The 17,691-nt window shown below is 43.7% G+C and overlaps 4 protein-coding genes across 4 annotated transcripts; 2 read left to right on the top strand and 2 right to left on the bottom strand.

Annotated features, from left to right (window-relative positions):
* Positions 1–5,088: 5,088 nt before the first annotated feature.
* Positions 5,089–6,407, top strand: INS49_011022 (uncharacterized protein; the record flags this gene model as incomplete). The annotated part of the gene is made up of 2 exons (XM_043171743.1): positions 5,089–5,231; positions 6,188–6,407. 2 exons carry the CDS (start codon positions 5,089–5,091, stop codon positions 6,405–6,407), a joined length of 363 nt encoding a protein of 120 aa, XP_043023488.1.
* A 3,454-nt stretch (positions 6,408–9,861) lies between these two features.
* Positions 9,862–11,553, top strand: INS49_011021 (uncharacterized protein; the record flags this gene model as incomplete). Its single annotated transcript, XM_043171742.1, has 1 exon — positions 9,862–11,553. One exon carries the CDS (start codon positions 9,862–9,864, stop codon positions 11,551–11,553), a length of 1,692 nt encoding a protein of 563 aa, XP_043023487.1.
* Positions 11,554–13,594: 2,041 nt separating this feature from the next.
* On the bottom strand, positions 13,595–15,533 carry INS49_011020 (uncharacterized protein; the record flags this gene model as incomplete). The annotated part of the gene is made up of 2 exons (XM_043171741.1): positions 13,595–15,069; positions 15,134–15,533. 2 exons carry the CDS (start codon positions 15,531–15,533, stop codon positions 13,595–13,597), a joined length of 1,875 nt encoding a protein of 624 aa, XP_043023486.1.
* A 663-nt stretch (positions 15,534–16,196) lies between these two features.
* INS49_011019 (uncharacterized protein) lies at positions 16,197–17,252 on the bottom strand (the record flags this gene model as incomplete). Its single annotated transcript, XM_043171740.1, has 1 exon — positions 16,197–17,252. One exon carries the CDS (start codon positions 17,250–17,252, stop codon positions 16,197–16,199), a length of 1,056 nt encoding a protein of 351 aa, XP_043023485.1.
* Positions 17,253–17,691: the final 439 nt, after the last annotated feature.

Raw genomic sequence — 17,691 nt, 5'->3', positions numbered from 1 at the left:
TAATAAATATTTAAATAAGTTTATTATTTATTATATAAATTAAAAAATATTATATATTATTTTTTTAATATTATATTATTATAAATTTAATAAAAGTATTTTTTAATTATTTTATTTTTAAATTATATTATTTTATTAATATTTTATATATATATAATATTAATATTTAAATTTTAAATTTTAAATTTAATTTTTATATTATTAAAATAAATATATAAATTTATTAAATATATTTTATATTTTTTATTTTAATATTATTCTTTAAAATAAATAAAAATTATAATTATAAAATATTAAAATTAAATAAATATTAAAATTAAATAAATATATATAATAAATATAAATATATATAATAAATATAAATATTTATAAATAAATTTAATAATTTTTAATTTTTAATATTTATTTTAAATATAATATAAAATAATAATAAAAATTATTTTATAATATTAAATATTATTTAAAATTATAATAATTATAAAAATAATATATTAATAATAATATAATTTTAAAATATATTATTTATAATAATAAAATAATTATAAAAATTTATTATAATATTAAAAATTTTTTATTAAATTTTTATAAAAAATTAAAAAAAAAAAATTTTTATTTTTAAATATAATAATTAAAAAATAAAATAATATTATTTAAAAATATATATTTATAAAATTATATATTTTTTATATAATTATTTATTTTATTATAAAAATTAAATAATTTTTCTTTATAATATAATAATTATATATATTATTATTATTTTTATAAAATTTAAAATATAAATATTTAAAAAAAATATAAAATTATAAATTTTTTAAATTAAATAAAAATAATAAAATTTATATATTTTAAAATTATATATATTTATAAATAATAATATTTATTTTTAATAAATAAAAAAAATAAATTAATTTTAAAAATATATTAATTTTATTTATTATTATTTATTTAAATAATAATAAAAATTTAAAAATTAAATTATATAATTATAAATTAATTAAATATTATAAAATTATAAATTATTAAATATATAATAAATATTTTAAAATAATATTAATATTATTAATATTTATAAAATATTTATATTAAAAAAAATAATAAAAAAAAAAAAATTTAAATTATTTTTAATTATATTTTATTTTTTAATAAAAAAACTTTTATATATTAAATAAAAATATTAAATTATTTTTATAATTATAAATTAAATATAAAATTAAAATTTATAATAATTTTTATAATAATATTTAAAATATTATTAATTTTATTTAATAATAATATTAATAAAAATAATAATTTTAATATTTAAAATATAATTTTTAATAAAATTTATTATAAAAAAAAATTTTATTAAATTTATTTAATTTTAAAATTTATTTTTAATTATTTAAAATATAAAAAAAAAATTAAATTAAATTCTTTTTTAATATTTAAAATATAATTATTTAAAAATTATAATTTTTTATAAATATAATATAAATATTAATAAAAATAATTTAATTATATAAATAATTATTAAAAATAAATTATTATTTAATTATATTTTTATAAAATTTTTAAATATTTTATAATTTATATAAAATTTTACTATTTATTATATAATTAATTATTATTTTATAATATAATAATAATAATAATAAAAAATAAAATATTTATTTATTATTTATATATATTAATTAATAAAAAAAAATAAAAAATTATAATTATTATTAAAGAATAATTTAATTAAAATAATTTAAATTTCTTATATTTTTTAAATATATAAAATTTTATTTAATATAAATATTTAATTTTATAAATTTATTAAAATTATTTTTAATAATTAAAAAAATAAAAATTTATAAAAATTAAATATAATTTAAAATAATATTTTATATAATTTTAAAAATAATATTATAATTTTTAAAATTATTATTTTAATTATTTAATATTTAAAATTATTTATATATTTATTTTTATTAAAAGAATTTAAAAAATATTTAAAATAAATAATATAAAATTTTATTTTTAATATAATTATAAAATTTTATTATATTTTATTATAAATTAATTATAATTATATTTTTATATTTTAATAATAATTTTTTTTATAAAAAATTTTATTTTAATATTAAATAAATTAATATAAAATTTATTAATTTTAATAAATTTATATTTATATAAATTAATAATAATAATATTAAAATATTTTTATTTAAATTTTTTTAATTATTTTTTAAAAATATAATTTAAAAAAATAAATATTTTAAAATAATATAATAATTTTAATTAAATAAATAATATATTTTATTATTATAAAATAAATAAAATAATATATAATAAATATAAATAATTAAAATAAAAATAAAATATTAATTTTTTTTATATAAATAAAATAATAAAATATAATTATAATATATTTATATTAAATATATAATATTTATTATTTAAATATAATTTTTATATATATATATATATTATATTATTAATAATTATATAAATTAAATATTTTAAATATATAAATTAATTTTATAAATTAAATATAAATATTATTAAAAAATTAAAAAATTAATTTATATTTATTATTTATTATTAATTAATTATTATTATTATTTATTTATATTTAACTTAATTAATATTAAATAATAATTATTATAAATAAAATTAATTTATTAATTTTTAAAATTTTATAAATTTTATATATTAAATAAAAAAATAAAAAATAAATAAATTATATATATATATTATAAATAATATAATTAAAATATTTATTAATTTATATTTTATATTATATTTTATATTATATATAAAATAATTAATATAAATTAATAAATATTTTAATTATATTATTTAATTTTTAATAATAATAAATAAATTATTAAAAAAATTCTTTAATATATTACTTATTATATATTTATTATATTCTTTTTATACCCTTAATAATATTAAAAAAAGTTTAATTAATTTAAATATTAACTTATTAAAATTCTATAGTAAATATATTATTAATTTACTTTTAAAAAAACCTTTAAACGCCCCTTAAACTCCTTATAAAAATCTTAAAACTACTTATTCTTATCCTTATTACTATTTTTAAACTCCTTTTTAAACTTCTTTTTAATATTATTAATAAAGGAATTAAAGTTCTTATTAATAGCCTTTAAGATATTATGCTATTTATTAATTATAACTTTTAAATAAGGGTTAATCTTAAGATTTTACTTTTTATCCTTAGCTACTTATCCTTAAAAAATAGCATATAAGGCGTTAATAGTAATGCTTATATTATTATAAGCTTTATAAAACTTATATAAAATGTTAATATTATTGCAGCTCTTAATTTATATATAGGCATTAATAAATTTACCCTTAAATACCCTTTAAATACCTTAAATATATTATTAAAATATTTCTTATAATAAATTAAAGCCTTTTTAATATAGCTAACTTAGTAAAACTTATTATATATTATAGCTATATTAATAACCTTATAAAAGAATTTTTTAATGCATTTAATAATATACTTATTTTACTCTTTACAGCTTAAGTAATTCTTAATTTAAATTAAATACTTAATTATATAAGGATTAAAGCGCTTTTAGCTAAAAATATAGCGTTAGCTCTTTTTATTTAAAATAAAGTTTTATTTACTATTAATATTAATTATTTTCCATATTATAACCTTGCTAAGAAAAAGCTTATAAAGGTTTATTAAATATTTTTTAATTAGCCCTTAGCCTTTCTTTAAACTCCCTTTATTTAATTATTTACTTAGCTTTAAAGTAATTATAATATTATTAACCTTAATAGGTAATTTGCAAGAAGTAATAAAGGATTTAAGCATATAAATTAAAGTAACCTTTTTGCTTGCAAGCTTATTCTTAGCAATCTTTATAGCAATAAAATAAGCCTTAATAGCTTGCTTATAAAAGGTTATTATATTACCCTTAATTAGCCCTTATTACCTTCTTAAAATGCCCTTAAATATTTATTAATAAAGTTAAACTTCTTTTTAATAAAGAAAGGGTTATTATTATTATTATTATTATTAATAATTTTATAAGCCTTTTTAATATATTAATAATAAAGCTAAGTAATTTGCTTAAACTTAATTTATTAAATATTAATTAATTACCCTTTAAGAATCCCTTGAAAACCTATACCTTAGTTATGCATCCCTTAAAAGGGCAGAAAATCATGCCTTTAATAACGCGAATAGTTTTTTATCCACTAAATCCAATAGTAAGCAAAATAATATTTAAGCTACATGGTTTTTCCTTAAAGGCTAGGTATTAAGCAACTCATAGCTATTTATATAAATTATTAATAAATACCCCTTAAGCTTCCCTTAATTATTACTTAAGACTTATATTAAAAACAATTTTAGCTATTATTATAATAATTATAAATATATACTTAAATGCTATTTAAACTATACTTAAGGGGTTAAATAAAGGGCCTTAAAGAAGTACTTATTTAATAGCTATTATATAAGAAAGTTATAAGTTTAAATAATTAAATATATAATAATAATTAATTAATATAATAAGCAAGCTATTTTTTAATTACTTTTTAAAGGCAATATAAGTATAATATAATTATATTTTAAATATATTATAAATGCAATATAAATGCAATTTAAAAGTTATTAAATTATAATTTACTAAGCAAAACATTTCAACCTTAATTTAAGCCTAATTTAAATATGTTAATAGCTAATTAGCATAATAAGCAAATAACCATATAATAATATATTAAGAGTAATTTAAAGGGGGAGCAAGTAAAATGTAAATAACTTTACCATGCAAGTTAAAGGTATGCATAATGTATATTTTATATCCCTAACCTTACTAACTTAATAAGGAGTTCCTATTAGCTACATAAGGGCTGCATAAGGGTATTTAATAGAATGTATATTTAGTTGTACTTATAAAAAACCTCCCGACCAGTCTAAGCCTAATTGGGTGGTGACGCCAGGCCGAGCTTTAGCGCATTCTTGCCGAGCTAACAGCCCCTGGACTTGCACTGCGCGACTCGATCGAATCCGCAACATCGACATGTGCACCCAGAAAACCCCGCAAATGGGAATCCGAGTCAAGAGCGCAATTTACCATGTACTCTGGTGGAGGAGAGATCATCGTAGCACCACCGACTATGCAGCAACACATGGGCTCTGCAATAATGCTTATTGTCCTGCTTGCCGCGGGCCGAGACACTGTGTCTGCGCAGACGGAGATGAGGGTCATCCGCGTGTGGTAATGATTGTCAGGTCGTCCGTGCTGGCCGCGATGCAACAAAGTGGCATATGGCGCACGCAGCCTCGGACCTCAACAAACCAAGAAAGGCAGTGAAATGGCTTTGTCTGTCAGACTCTACGGCACTGGCGAGCAAGTGTGCACCAACGCTCAACCAAAAGCGCAAATGCGACAATTGTAGGACCCGCTAGCTTTGTTGCACGATAGCAGGCTGAGTCGCCGGTTCCCATTGTTTGACAGGCTTCACCTAAGGGAATTACTAGACTAGTGCCCATCAGTGCGACGTCGTGCAGCGGCCATGACCCGCTAGCGACCTGAAGCAACGGCGTCCGAACTTGCTTCGTGGCTTTCGCGTCTCTGTCAAGGTGTTGAAATCGGCAGTCTTCTGTTGGTCAAGCTCATGTGGCGTAAGTGACAGCGGTGAGAACAAGCAACTACGACACTTTTGTACTGTACGGGTAGGCGTCGCTGCGGAAAAAGAGTAGTTGCCCGGATCTACCATTGTAGAACAAGCTTAAGTTGAACGTTTGCCGACAATACCGCCTCCCGGCCGCCTCTGGCGGAAGAAACATTGATCGATCTCGGCCGGGCAGTCAGGCTGGCCAGCATCATGGAGGCTCTTTTTTCGCAATGTCCCGTGAGCTTATCGCTGCTTCCTATCGAGGCCTAGGGGATCTACCGATCTTCAGGAGGGCCGGAGGTGATGGCGACTCGCCTGTAGCTTTCAGCCGAAGCCGGCAGGACGGCAGGGTGGGCAAGCAGGGCAGGGGCGGCTGGGCGGTCGAGGGTATTAGCTGTTGATCAATCTGAAGCGAACCGTGGGCACGCCATGCGCTGCCGGTTGGCAGGGTCTGCCACCGCTGTCAAGTTTCAAAAAGTGCCGAGTGCAATTCGAGTTTTGCCAAATTGACAGCCGCAACTTGAGTGGTGTCTCGGATTTGCTGATCTTTGCCCAGTCGCCATTCTGCCGGCGAATTGCTGCAACCCCCGAGGGCTCAGAAGAGTCTGGGAAAAGAGGCCTTCACGCCTGGCACGCCTGGCGCGCCAGGGATCACACGGCCCACTGTCGTCGAATGGGCCACTGAGGGGCTTCTTCTGCTCTGGGCCTTCTGGGGCCTTTGGGGCCCTCTGGGACCATGGCAGGGCCATATCACGTCACTGTGGGACCCTTGTTAGAGATATCGAGCGTGCCGGTTGTTGGCTGTCATTGTAGGATTCTGCGGCCGTGATGACGATGTGTCCTGTACTTGAGCCTGGTACTGGCCTGGCTTGGACCTGCCCGGCCTTTGTGCTGTAGCTGTTGGTTGCGCTGACTTTGTCACTGATGTTGGCTGCTGGGTCCTGCGGGTTCGGTCGGTAAAGCAGTGCGCCAATAATGACGGGTGTGCAGTGGGAGAGTGCGTGGTCGATGACGGAATTCGTGTCATGGCAAGAGGCAGCCGTGGTAGCCGTGCAGCCAGGTGGTTTGTGTTTCTATTTTGCAACTGTACTAGCCACTCGTATTTTTGGGGATCTTCAATGCTTTGGCTTTGTCCCAGTGTTTTTCCAGCCTCTCGAATGGCAGAGTTGCATGCAGGCGTGCAGCGGTGGCAGGGAGGCGATTGCGTACGCAGGCAGGCTTTGGCACTCAAAGGATGCACCGCCCAGGCCAGGAGCGAATCGGGGTGGCGAAACAGCTTTGACTTTTGGAGGAGGCAGGCCGTATCACGATCCGACATGGCTGCATGGCTGCCAGTGCAGCGTGCGTGGACAGTGGGCCTCGGGCTGGCGGGGCCGGCTGGGCCAACATACACTGCCCGAAGAGGCTAATGCCTGCGCAAGAGTCGAAGCCGAGTCTGTTCTCTCGGACATGAGACTGGCGAGGACACAAATGCATACACGTATACGGTTGGTGAGATGACAGGGTCACCGAGATTGTAGATCAGTCGTGATTCTACACAGTACTGCAGTCAGGCACACCACGACCGGGTGACTGAATGAATCGACCACGACGACGGGCGACTCGTGTCGATCGTGTTGAACTTCCAAGCTGTTCGGTGAGGTCTCCCATGTGGCAACAAGGCGTGCTTGGACAAGTCCCTCGGCTTAGACCTCGGCCTCATTCGTGTAGCCGGCTTGGGCGGCGGCGCGCGGCTGGACATGGCAATTTGTACGCTGTTTGTGACGATGGCTTCGCCCGCCTGCGCGCGCTGTCATCCGACGAGGCTGCACAAACACAGCCGTCGCCGTTCATGGGAAAAAAGCTTGTCTCTGGACGTCGGCGGGGTCGATAAGAATAGCATTTGCAGCGATGCTGAGTCAGGGGGGGTTGGATGGGCCAGTTTGGAGCCGCCTTTTTGTTATTGCAGTACTGCGGTATCCTTTCTTATCCTTGGTCGGCTGACTGACTGCCCCAGCTGCGTTGCCGTGCTTGCCCAGCAGAGCAGGGCCGATAGGGAGGGAGATGGCTGGATGGCCGGATGGAGACAGCGGAAGTGCACACGCGGTGCGAGGCAGTTGAGGTGGCAGGCCTTGCAGGGTGGGCAGCAGTGAGCAGTCAGAAGATCGTCGACACAGCTCGTCTCCAGTTCGTCCTCGTGCGAGAGAGAAACATTGTCGGGGCTGTCAATGCTCGCTGATCGATGACCTCACTCCCCACTGTACCCCAATGTACATTGTACCGTGGCACAGTCCCACGGCAGGGACGGTACGTACGTGCCCTGTCTGCCTGTGTGCCAGCTAGGAGACGGCTGGTTGCCATGTACCCAGGTACACGTCTCGTAGAATTTATGTTCTGGAAGGGCAGCTGCTGCCGCTGTGTCTCTCTCCGCCCCCAGCACGGAGGAAAGAGCGAGCGTTGTTCGAGTTCTGCACGCGGACTAACCACAGTGGAAACATTGATTGCATACACGCACTATCGAAACCATGTGAGGTGTGCTCGGGACTGAGAGCAACTGCCGGTGGTCAATGGAACCATTTTCAGATCTAGAACTGGGTACAGGTAAGCGTTCATGACCGATCCATCCATCGTCGGTCTTGGTGGCTCCTTCCCGCGAATGCACACCCAGACACCCAGCGGGCGGCTGCAAACGGCGATGGGAATTGTTGCACAAAGCGCCCGAGGAGAAAGAGGAGGGACGCAGCCCCTGACGCAGGTACACCGCGGCAAGGAGGTACGTACCATGCGGCGGGCAGGGCTCGTCCAGCCACTAATCTTGCGGATCAACCGCTAGCAGGTTAGCACGGTAGCAGCAGGCTTGTTGGCTTCTGATGGTCTGTCGGGCCTGTCGGTCTCCCCTTTTCCTGGCTGCAACCACCCAATTTACCTCGCGTCCCATCTGCTGTCGCCATCGCAAGCCTCCCCCCTGCCCCGACCAGTCCTGGCCTGCCCGTGGCCTTCCTGATTTGCAGCGCTCCTAGGTCCCTGGGCCGGGAGTTGATTGCAGTAATTTAAGAAACTCCCCATATCGAGTGGAGGCCCCCCTTCCATTTGCTGCCGCCCGCGATTGCAACCCCCGTCCCCCAAGCCGTCCATAGCACACAATCCTATCTACCATATACCGTGCCGTATCTATATGACGCCAGGGTCATCTCTTGTGAGACTGGGTCTCTGTTGAACATCGGGATTGGGGGGCTCTCCTGGATGTGCAAATTGGGCTGGATGCTGCACCGGGCACTGGAGAACCGCACTGGACTGGGACTGATAAATGGGCTGGCTGGCTGGTTGGGGCGGATCGGAGCAAATTTTGGATTTGACCTCCCTCTTTCTCTCACTCTACCCAGTCCGCCAGTCTGCCCCAGTCCACAGTAGATACAACTTGGAAAGATACGTACACACACAGTCTGGGCAGTACGTACCAGGGCGGGTACCCACTTCTTCCTTGTCCCAGTCCCGGTCCAAGTCCCAGTCCAAGTCCAAGACCACCCCGGTCACTAAGGCCCTGCTGCCCCCATCGCTTAACACCGACCTTCACCTGTTCAGGCCGGTGCTGGCTCTTTTTTTCGACAGGCCCAGTGGTTCCTTCTTTTTCTACCCCCATATCCCCCCTTTCCATCCCACACACCTGCCCACTTCTTCCCGACATCAACGACCACCGACCTGTCCTATTATTCTTTTTCTTTATTGCTCCCTTACCCGTCACTGAACCTCGTTTTCGTGACGACAGGCTTCTCTTCATCTTTTCCCCTCTCATTGTTCGGACGCGTCCTGCTTGCGTCCTCGCCCTCGTCGTCGTTTCCGTCTCGCACAACGACGCACCTTCTGGGCCTCCTCCTTCGGACCAGCCCGTTTCGTGTATCAGCGGATCCTCAAACCTGACTTGCCCCACGGCTGTGTCTGGCTTTGGCCCGCCCGTCCCTCGTTAGCTTAACCCACATCTCGACCACTACCACCCGCCGAACCACTTCAAGAGATATCTACCCCCTTTCAGCACAGATCGAGCCACCCCGACCCGATCGATGTTTGTCGACGTCTAGAACACTGGTCTTAGACATAGCTCCTCCTACCTCTCCCATCTTGACTTGCTTTCTTTCGCCACTGCTTTACTTGGCTTGAAAGACAGCAGCAACAGGACAGGAACACCAGGGTTGGTCCAATTCCCGAACTCCCGTCACCACACTCAAACAGAGACGGGAACACAAAGTCGACCGGATGAACTCACCAATCTCCCTGTCACCAAAGGACCTCAAAATCATGGGTGCCATGATGCCTCCCCCGCAACGTCTCTTCAACATGCGGAGCCCATTCTCCAGGGCAATCCTGCTGGCCGTCGTGGTGCTCCTGCTCTTCGTTATGACGATGAAGCAGAACACCTACGATGTTCGCTCCGCCGTCATGAAGGCTGCGAACACCGCCAAGCAGACCATGACCACACAGCACCCGCTCGACTCGTCCGCCAACGCATATGGCGTTGACGACAGCCGGTGGCAGGACGTGCCCTCCAACAGCTCCGCCCTCATGAACTGCAACTACGACACAAAACACCTCAAGGAGCTGCAGGACAGGTACGAGCTCGGCGAGCAGTTCGAGTACTTCAAGCGATATGTCAAGGTTTCGCGTCAAGACATTGAGAGGAAGTCCATGACCAAGCTTGACCAGCGATTCCTCCCCAACACCGCTAAGACGGTCGACTTGGGCAAGAAGAACTTGAACGAGCAGTGCCCCGAGCCGCTTGTCGTGCCCGTCACCAAGTCACCCGCCCCTGACACTGCCAACCTGACCGACTTCATCTTCGGTGTCTCAACCACCTACAAGCGTTTCACCGAGCCCGAGACGAGCCCCATCAACGATTGGAGCTACTGGCTTACGGACAACCACGGCAACTCCAACGGCGGCAAGATGGTTCTGCTGCTCCTGGACGCCAGCGACGATGAGCTCTATGACGCCTGGGATCGTCTGCACAAGGTTGGAATTGACGCCGATGTCTTCCACTCTGACAGCTCCATGGAAATGGCCGTCCGCTACCTGACCCTCGTCCCAACCCTCTACAACCACCGCGAACGACCCAACAAGAAGTGGCTGGTTCTCTGCGATGACGATACATTCTTCCCCTCTCCCTCATCACTCACCAAGCGACTGTCTGCTGTTGATGCCAGTCGGCCCCTCTACATTGGCACCTTCTCCGAGGATGTCAATCAGGTTCAGCGTCATGGCTCCCAGGCCTTCGGTGGTGCCGGTGTTTTTATCTCCCTGCCCGTCGGTCAGATGATCAACGAGCTTTACGAGACATGCAAGACTCCCCAGAAGTTGCAAGAGGCCGATTCCGGCTGGGGCGCCCAGGGAGACATTCTCCTGCGGAAGTGCATCTACGAGAACAGTGACGTTCGGTTGACTCTTGAGAACGACCTGTGGCAGCTTGACCTGTACGAGGATCCATCCGGTTTCTATGAGAGTGGAATCAAGCCTCTGTCCCTGCACCACTACCGCGGTGGCGGCTGGCACTATGCTTACCCCTTCGAGTACACCAAGATCGCTCATCTCTGCGGTGAGGACTGCACCATGCAGCGCTTCATGACTGAGGATGATTTTGTCATCTCCACTGGCTACAGCATTGCGCAGTACCCTGAAGGTGCCAACTACAACTGGGACCAGATGGAGCGAACCTTCACACCCGCTCCCGAGGACCACGGCTGGAACCTGGATCACGCCTTCGGCCCCCAGCGATCGTCGCTACTGAGGACCGGTGAAAAGATTGCTTGGGACCTCAAGACGGCAAACGTCAACGAGGATGGCACTGTCACACAGTTCTATGTTCGGAAAGCAAAGGACCCTCGGTGGGTGGACGCTGAGGGCTGGCCGATGAGCCAGGTCGACGGAGTCATCGAGCTCGTCTGGCTTCCATGAAATCCCTGACCAACGCCGACCTTTTTTTCTTTCCCACTATTACATTTACGTCAGTTATGCTCGGCCGGACCGTCCAATCAGGAGTTTCTCGGGTTGTGCCTGGACTTTACCATCACAACATTCTGGCTCATTTTAGCTTTGGTCGTGTCTCGGCGCTGTGGCGCGCCTGAGATGCGGAAGCGCGCGAAACCTTGGTCGCTCCAGCTTTGGGACGAGTCCTCGGCGACAGGCCGGACGAGCCGTCGGCTCAACTCAGCCGTGCCGCTACACTCGCCTGTCACTTTTCGCAACCGCCCAGAAGGACAGCCAGAGGAATCGTGGAATCCACCAAAGAGCTGGAACCAGGAACTTGGATTGAAACACCAACAGCGCCTGAACAGTTGCTATGCTGTCGACATTTTTTTTTTTAGCCAGCCACGCCTTCTTGCTACCAAAGGCTATGGGGCCTCGCTTTTCGCTGTCATGACCGTTGTCTACCTGAAACGGGACGGGGCGGCCGCGTCAGCCCGTCCACATGTTATGCACGATGGCGAATGGTAATGCGTAATTATCAACGGGTGTGCTCCTACCACAAACCATCGATTCTATTTTGTCACACTATCAACCAAAACACATTTACGAGGAAAGACGGATGTGCATTGCATACGGCGGCAAACTCGGATACACCCGCCTGGCGTTTGGCAGATTTCTTACATCTTCTTCCATCGACCTACAACAAACACAAAGGCACCATTCGGTGCCGAATTGTATATACCACTGGTCACTTTCGATATAAACGAGGGGTGAGGGGAGATCGTTCTGGGATAGATGGAGCTCTGGGTCCGGTCTTGCTTTCTGGGGCGGGTTGGTGCAGCGGATGCCTGTTGTGGCTAGGCTTGTGTGTACAATTTGGATCACACTGATTCTGGAAACCCCGGGAGCTTACTGAAGAAGCTCTGTTGGATGTACATACCTTTCGGGAGATGCGACGAAAGCATCGTCACAGTCTTGGGCGGGGTAAATATCTATAGAAGAAATCCAGCCAAGATCAAACAACTTTCCAACCTTGTGTGTCTGTCCCCGTGCATCATCCAGTGTACGGCCATGGGGACACGACTTCCTGGGCGCACCAACCAACATGGGAGCTTTTCTTTTTGACGCCTTGGGTTGCACATCTACGCCCCACCGGGTAGCTAATGGCCTGGTGCCACCAGCTCGTGGTCCGATGATTACAACACCGGCGGCTTTCCACGCGTACGCCACGTGGGCGCACCATGTTTGTCTCAAAGATGAGACCCTTCCCGTGGCTGGGCGGGGTGGCTTCTGCTGGCTGGAATGAGTATGTTTTGTTTGACTTGCACGCAGTGCGATGATGACCATGTTTCCAACTCGATCAATCAATCAATTGACCGACCAACCGGTACACAAGGCTGCAAACCAAAATAGAGGAGGGGGAGGGGTCCAGGGCCAGCTCCAGCCCAGCCCATCCCGATCCATTAGGTTTGGATGCGTGTCTCGGATGGCTGGGTTTGACTGCCCTCCCTTTGGTTTTCCCGCTTGCTGCTTGGGCTAGCGGGCGGGTGCGTCTGGTGGACTGACGCCCCCCTGCGGAACACGAGACTCCTAGGCGCTTTTCCTCTTGTCTCTCTCCCTGCAGCCCAGGTAGGGGGGTGCATGGTTACGCGACGAGTTATCTTGGTCTTGTCTCACGCGCGTGCATGCATTGTATTGATCCATGCAAAGGATGTTGTGTCTAGCAATTATCTCGGGGGGGGGGGGGGGGGAGATACGATGGTGCGGGCAGGGTTACGGGCGCAGTGGAGGAAAACATTGTCATTAAAGTTCGTTAGACTAGTAAGTAGTTCATTGGATTGCACTCTCAACCCAGCAGGTATCATCATCAATACGGCAGCCGAAGTGCCCAGGTGTTGCGCTCCTTGCTCCAGCCGTCCAAAAACACCCTTCAATCTAGGCTCCCGTTCATCTATCTATCTGCATTGCACAGCACAGTCACGGCAGTCTATGAGATTTAGATCTGTATGCTCTTCACGGGACATGCCAATCACGACGGCGGTCCTCCGGGGTGCTTCGAGTCCCCAACGCCCGGCCGCGCCACGCCGTCGTCCGCATACGCTGGAGGTGGCTGCTCGCCTCCTGCATCTCCGTGCGACGCTTCGCCTGGCCCGGCCGTCTCCGTGTAAGGCGGTGCCATGGACACCGGCCTCTGCTGCGAGGTGGCGGCGGCGTTCGCCTGCTCCAGCTCCCTCCTCTCCCGCAGCTCCTGCTCGCGGGCGGCCTCGGCCTCCGCGGCGGCCTCGGCGGCCTTTGAGCGCGCCGCTGGTGTTGTGCTCTCCGCGTGTGTCGAGCCGGTAGCAGCGGCGGTGGTCGTGGTGGGGCCGCCCGGGGGTCCTGCAGGCGAGGAGCCGCCGAGGCCGAGGGCTTGCACGCCCTCGGTGACGCCGGAGACACCGGGGCGGGGCGGCTTGGCCGGTGGGTTCTCACCAGCACCAGCCCCGGACGCGAAGACGGGGTCGAAGCCGGTGGGGTAGCCCTGGGGCGCGTTGCCGTGGCCGTAGGTGTCTGACGGACCCTGCTGGTTCGCCCACTGCTGGCCAGGCGGGCTACCACCCTGAGCCCTCCAGCCCTCAGCGCCCTTGATGGTGTCAAAGAGAGGCTTGACAACGGTGATCCAGTTCTCCTTGCCGGGAACCAAGGGTGCTTCACCCTTCAGAATGTTCTGCACGCCGACGGGCTCACCGTAGAATGCGGCGTTCGCGTCTTTGCGCTCGGTGACGATTGTGCCGTCCACCTGGACGCCTGCGTAGAAGCCCCGAGACTTGACGTAGGAGTAGGTAGGCTGCTTGATAGCCTGCTTGAGACCGGAAGGCTTGCGCTCCTTGCCGGCCTGTGGGCGTTCTGCTGTCTCGGCACTCGTCTTGTCTGCGGCTGGCTCATTCACCGCTGGGACTGGGTCCGCGTTGTCGGGGTGCTTCTCGCTCGCCGCCGGCGGAGGAGTGGCTGGCTTGCCTTCGTCCTTGGTAGCGTCCGGAGACCCTGGAGCAGCGCCTGTCTTGCCCTTGCCCTTCTGCGATTGGGGTGCTGCGAAGTCAACGCTGCCGCCTGCGCCCCAAGGACCCGCGACGACTGCAAGGTCGGAGCCCAGAGACATCCTGGTCTTTGTGAACGCCTCCAAGGCCTCCCTCGTGTTGATCACCACAACACAGTCGTAGATGTCCAGGCCGATCATGAAACCAGCACCCACGCTGTGGACCTGGATGCCCGATGGGGGCGACCAGCTGCCATCAGGGAGACGGGCAACGATGACACCCGAGCCGGTGGCACCCGAGACGTGGAATCCCGCACGAGCGGTTGTAAAGATGGCCAGGCCAACCGCCCTGTTGATTACCTTTGAAGGGATGGTCAGGAGGGTTCGGTTCTTCTTGGGCTTCGCCGCAGCAGTAATAGGCTTGCCGTCAGCGTCTGTAGTGGGGGCCTCGACGGTCTCAGGGGCCTGTGCGTCGGTGTAGATGCCATCCTCTTGGGGGGGAGTGTTAGTGCCTGATCTATAAAAGGAGTGGGGCATATGCCAGGTCCGACTTACTGCAGAAGCTCCTCAGGATTCTTGCCGCTTTCTCGCATTCCTTGTCCATGGTGTCAGGCAGGAAACTCTCGGATCCGAGCTTATTTGCCAGCATGTTGAAGGGCGTTGCAGCCTTGCCGCCCCAGGCGCTGAAACGGGAGCCCCATCCTGCCTTCTTGGGGGCGCCGTCGCTGTCGGGAGGAGGGACCTGATGGGCAGTTTGTTGGGTCTCGGCCGGAGGATGAGCCTGGGCCTGGGCCTTGGCCTCGGAGTGGGTAGAAGGAGTGTTGTCGTAGAGTTCCGAGTTTGACTCTGGGACAGGATGGTCGTTTGGGTTCATCGCAAGGCCGTTATGCCCAGGCGGGGGCCCTGGAGGGGGAGGGGGGAAGTTCTGCTCGCCGGAGGGGTTCTTTTCGGCCATGACGACGCGGTGGGGTTGTAGACAGATACGCAGAATGGAGTGGTGGTGTGCGGCTCGGAGTGTTTGGATGCAACAAGTCAGCCTGGCTTTCAGGACAGATGTGAGAAAGCCGCGTCGAGGCGCGGAGGCTTGAGCTTTGCTCTTGGATTGTATTTAAGCTCGTCGGCCCTTGGCTCTCAGGCGACTGAAACGCGTCAGAATCTCTTGGCTTTTGGGCTCTGGCGGACGAGGCGAAAGTCAGGCTGGTCAGTCGCCGTTCCCGAACAAGCTACTGGAGGAGCACGACCGGGCGCACCAGCAACGAACAGGGACGTCATAGCGTAACACTGTGGCTCAGAGCTTGGGTGGAGGCAGCCGGGCCTCTGGGGGAGGGGCGCAGTGGGGGGAAGGGAAAGGGTCTGAAAGGGTCTGATGTGGCGCAAGCTGTCAGGACTGTCCTTGCCCAATCTCATTCAAATGCGATGTGCATCTAGCGCATCTGGTCTACATGTGCATCTGGTCTATACGTTCGTTACTAAATTTAAATGTGGCGCTCCATCTCTTCTGTGCTGTAAGATGGACGGGTGAACCCACCCTCGAGCAGGCCAGACACTGAATGGCCCACCCGAATTTTACACTTACAGGTACCTACATGCAGTACTCCATCAACTGTGTCTGCCCCACTCAACCCAGGCTCAACGACGAACCTCGCCTTCGCTTCGGAAACTCGTGTTCGTTCCCGTCATTTTGCTGCTGTCTCTTTCGTTTCAATGATGCTCTTGCCTGCTTCTCCGTCTTCGCCCTAAGGCCAGTGCTGGGCTTGACCTTGGGCTTCGATCTGGTTATAACGCGGGAACCGAACCCTTTGAGTAGTTCCATATCCAGCACGAGAAAATGCGGTCTCTCGCCGTCGCGGAAGATAACCACCATCACTATCCCACGTACGACACATAGCCGTGCCTCTGCATCATTTATTAGCGCCCTGTCAACCGTACCGATGTCCGCCCTGCTCTGGTAAAGACTCCTCAACATCGCTATCCACCATCGTGGAGCCCATGGTCTGCTGCTCTGCTGCGCCTGTGCCTCCGGATGGCAAACGGCACACACAAGCTTGCCCCTCGTGGCATCGTTCTTTTCGACATCGCTGCTGCTCGACTTGTCAGATCGCATCTCCCTCATGTTTCTCCTCTGGTTTATACTCTTGATCGCATACGCCTCTGCCCCCAGCCCGACTTCTCTTTGGTGTGCCCTGATCTCATTGACACCGTGTATCATCGCCGCTTGTAGCGCTTTTCTGAGCCCGTCCCATTGCTCATCAAAACCAAGCTCCTGCAGGCTGGTTTCCATCCTGACCAGCCTGTGGCTCAGCAGCTTCCTTTCCCTCATCAACGTGCGGATGAAGCGTCGGGAGTTGGTCAGTCTGGCAAAGGCTAATCTCTCGACCGCAAGGCGCTGCAGCGACCCTCGAATCGGGCGCTCAGCGCGTGGTGCCCCTGATAGGCGTGTCACGAATGGCCGATTAGGTTCGAATTTACCCCTCCTCCTGGCTTCGTTGCCGAAGTCGTCCAGCTCCACTTTGTACATATTTTCTATCCAGTGCCTGAGCTGGATATAATTCGTCACCGCCTCGCGGACATAATACTTCCGGGCCCGCTCTATCAGGTGCCTCCTGCAATAGAGTGTCGCTCCTCGAGCATAGTCAGGTCGATTTCGACCCATACGATCGAGTGATAAACGCATCGTGGTGAGCTTGAGTTGATTATTTGCAAGTTTGCTTCTCTCTGTGGGTGTCAGTGTGGTTTCCTATTATTTCCTAAAAAAAAGGAAAGAAAGAAAAAAAAAAATTACTCGAAAGTTCGAGAATATTGCAATGTGCGTATATATGTATCTATGATTTTGCACGCTGCATGATCAGCGACTTCCTTTGACCAGTCACTCGACGGTGCTGTCTAGCTTTATTTCTCGTGTGATGAGCAGCAACCTTTGTTAATGCTGTCGCGTCTTCGCACGTTGTGGCATTCCCTGCACGTATGTAGAAATAGCTCGACGGCCCGCTTCAAAGGCACGAAGGTCCCTAAACATGGCACAATATTGCTAGAAAATAGGATTGACGAATCGGCCTAACGGGTTGAGCGGCACCCACAAAGGCTAGGTGCGGAGACTGCCTTGTGTCGTGGTT

Source organism: Diaporthe citri (genome assembly GCF_014595645.1).
Source record: "Diaporthe citri strain NFHF-8-4 chromosome Unknown scaffold_5, whole genome shotgun sequence".
Taxonomy (NCBI): Eukaryota; Fungi; Ascomycota; class Sordariomycetes; order Diaporthales; family Diaporthaceae; genus Diaporthe; species Diaporthe citri.
This window is presented reverse-complemented; position numbering and strand designations above follow the sequence as displayed.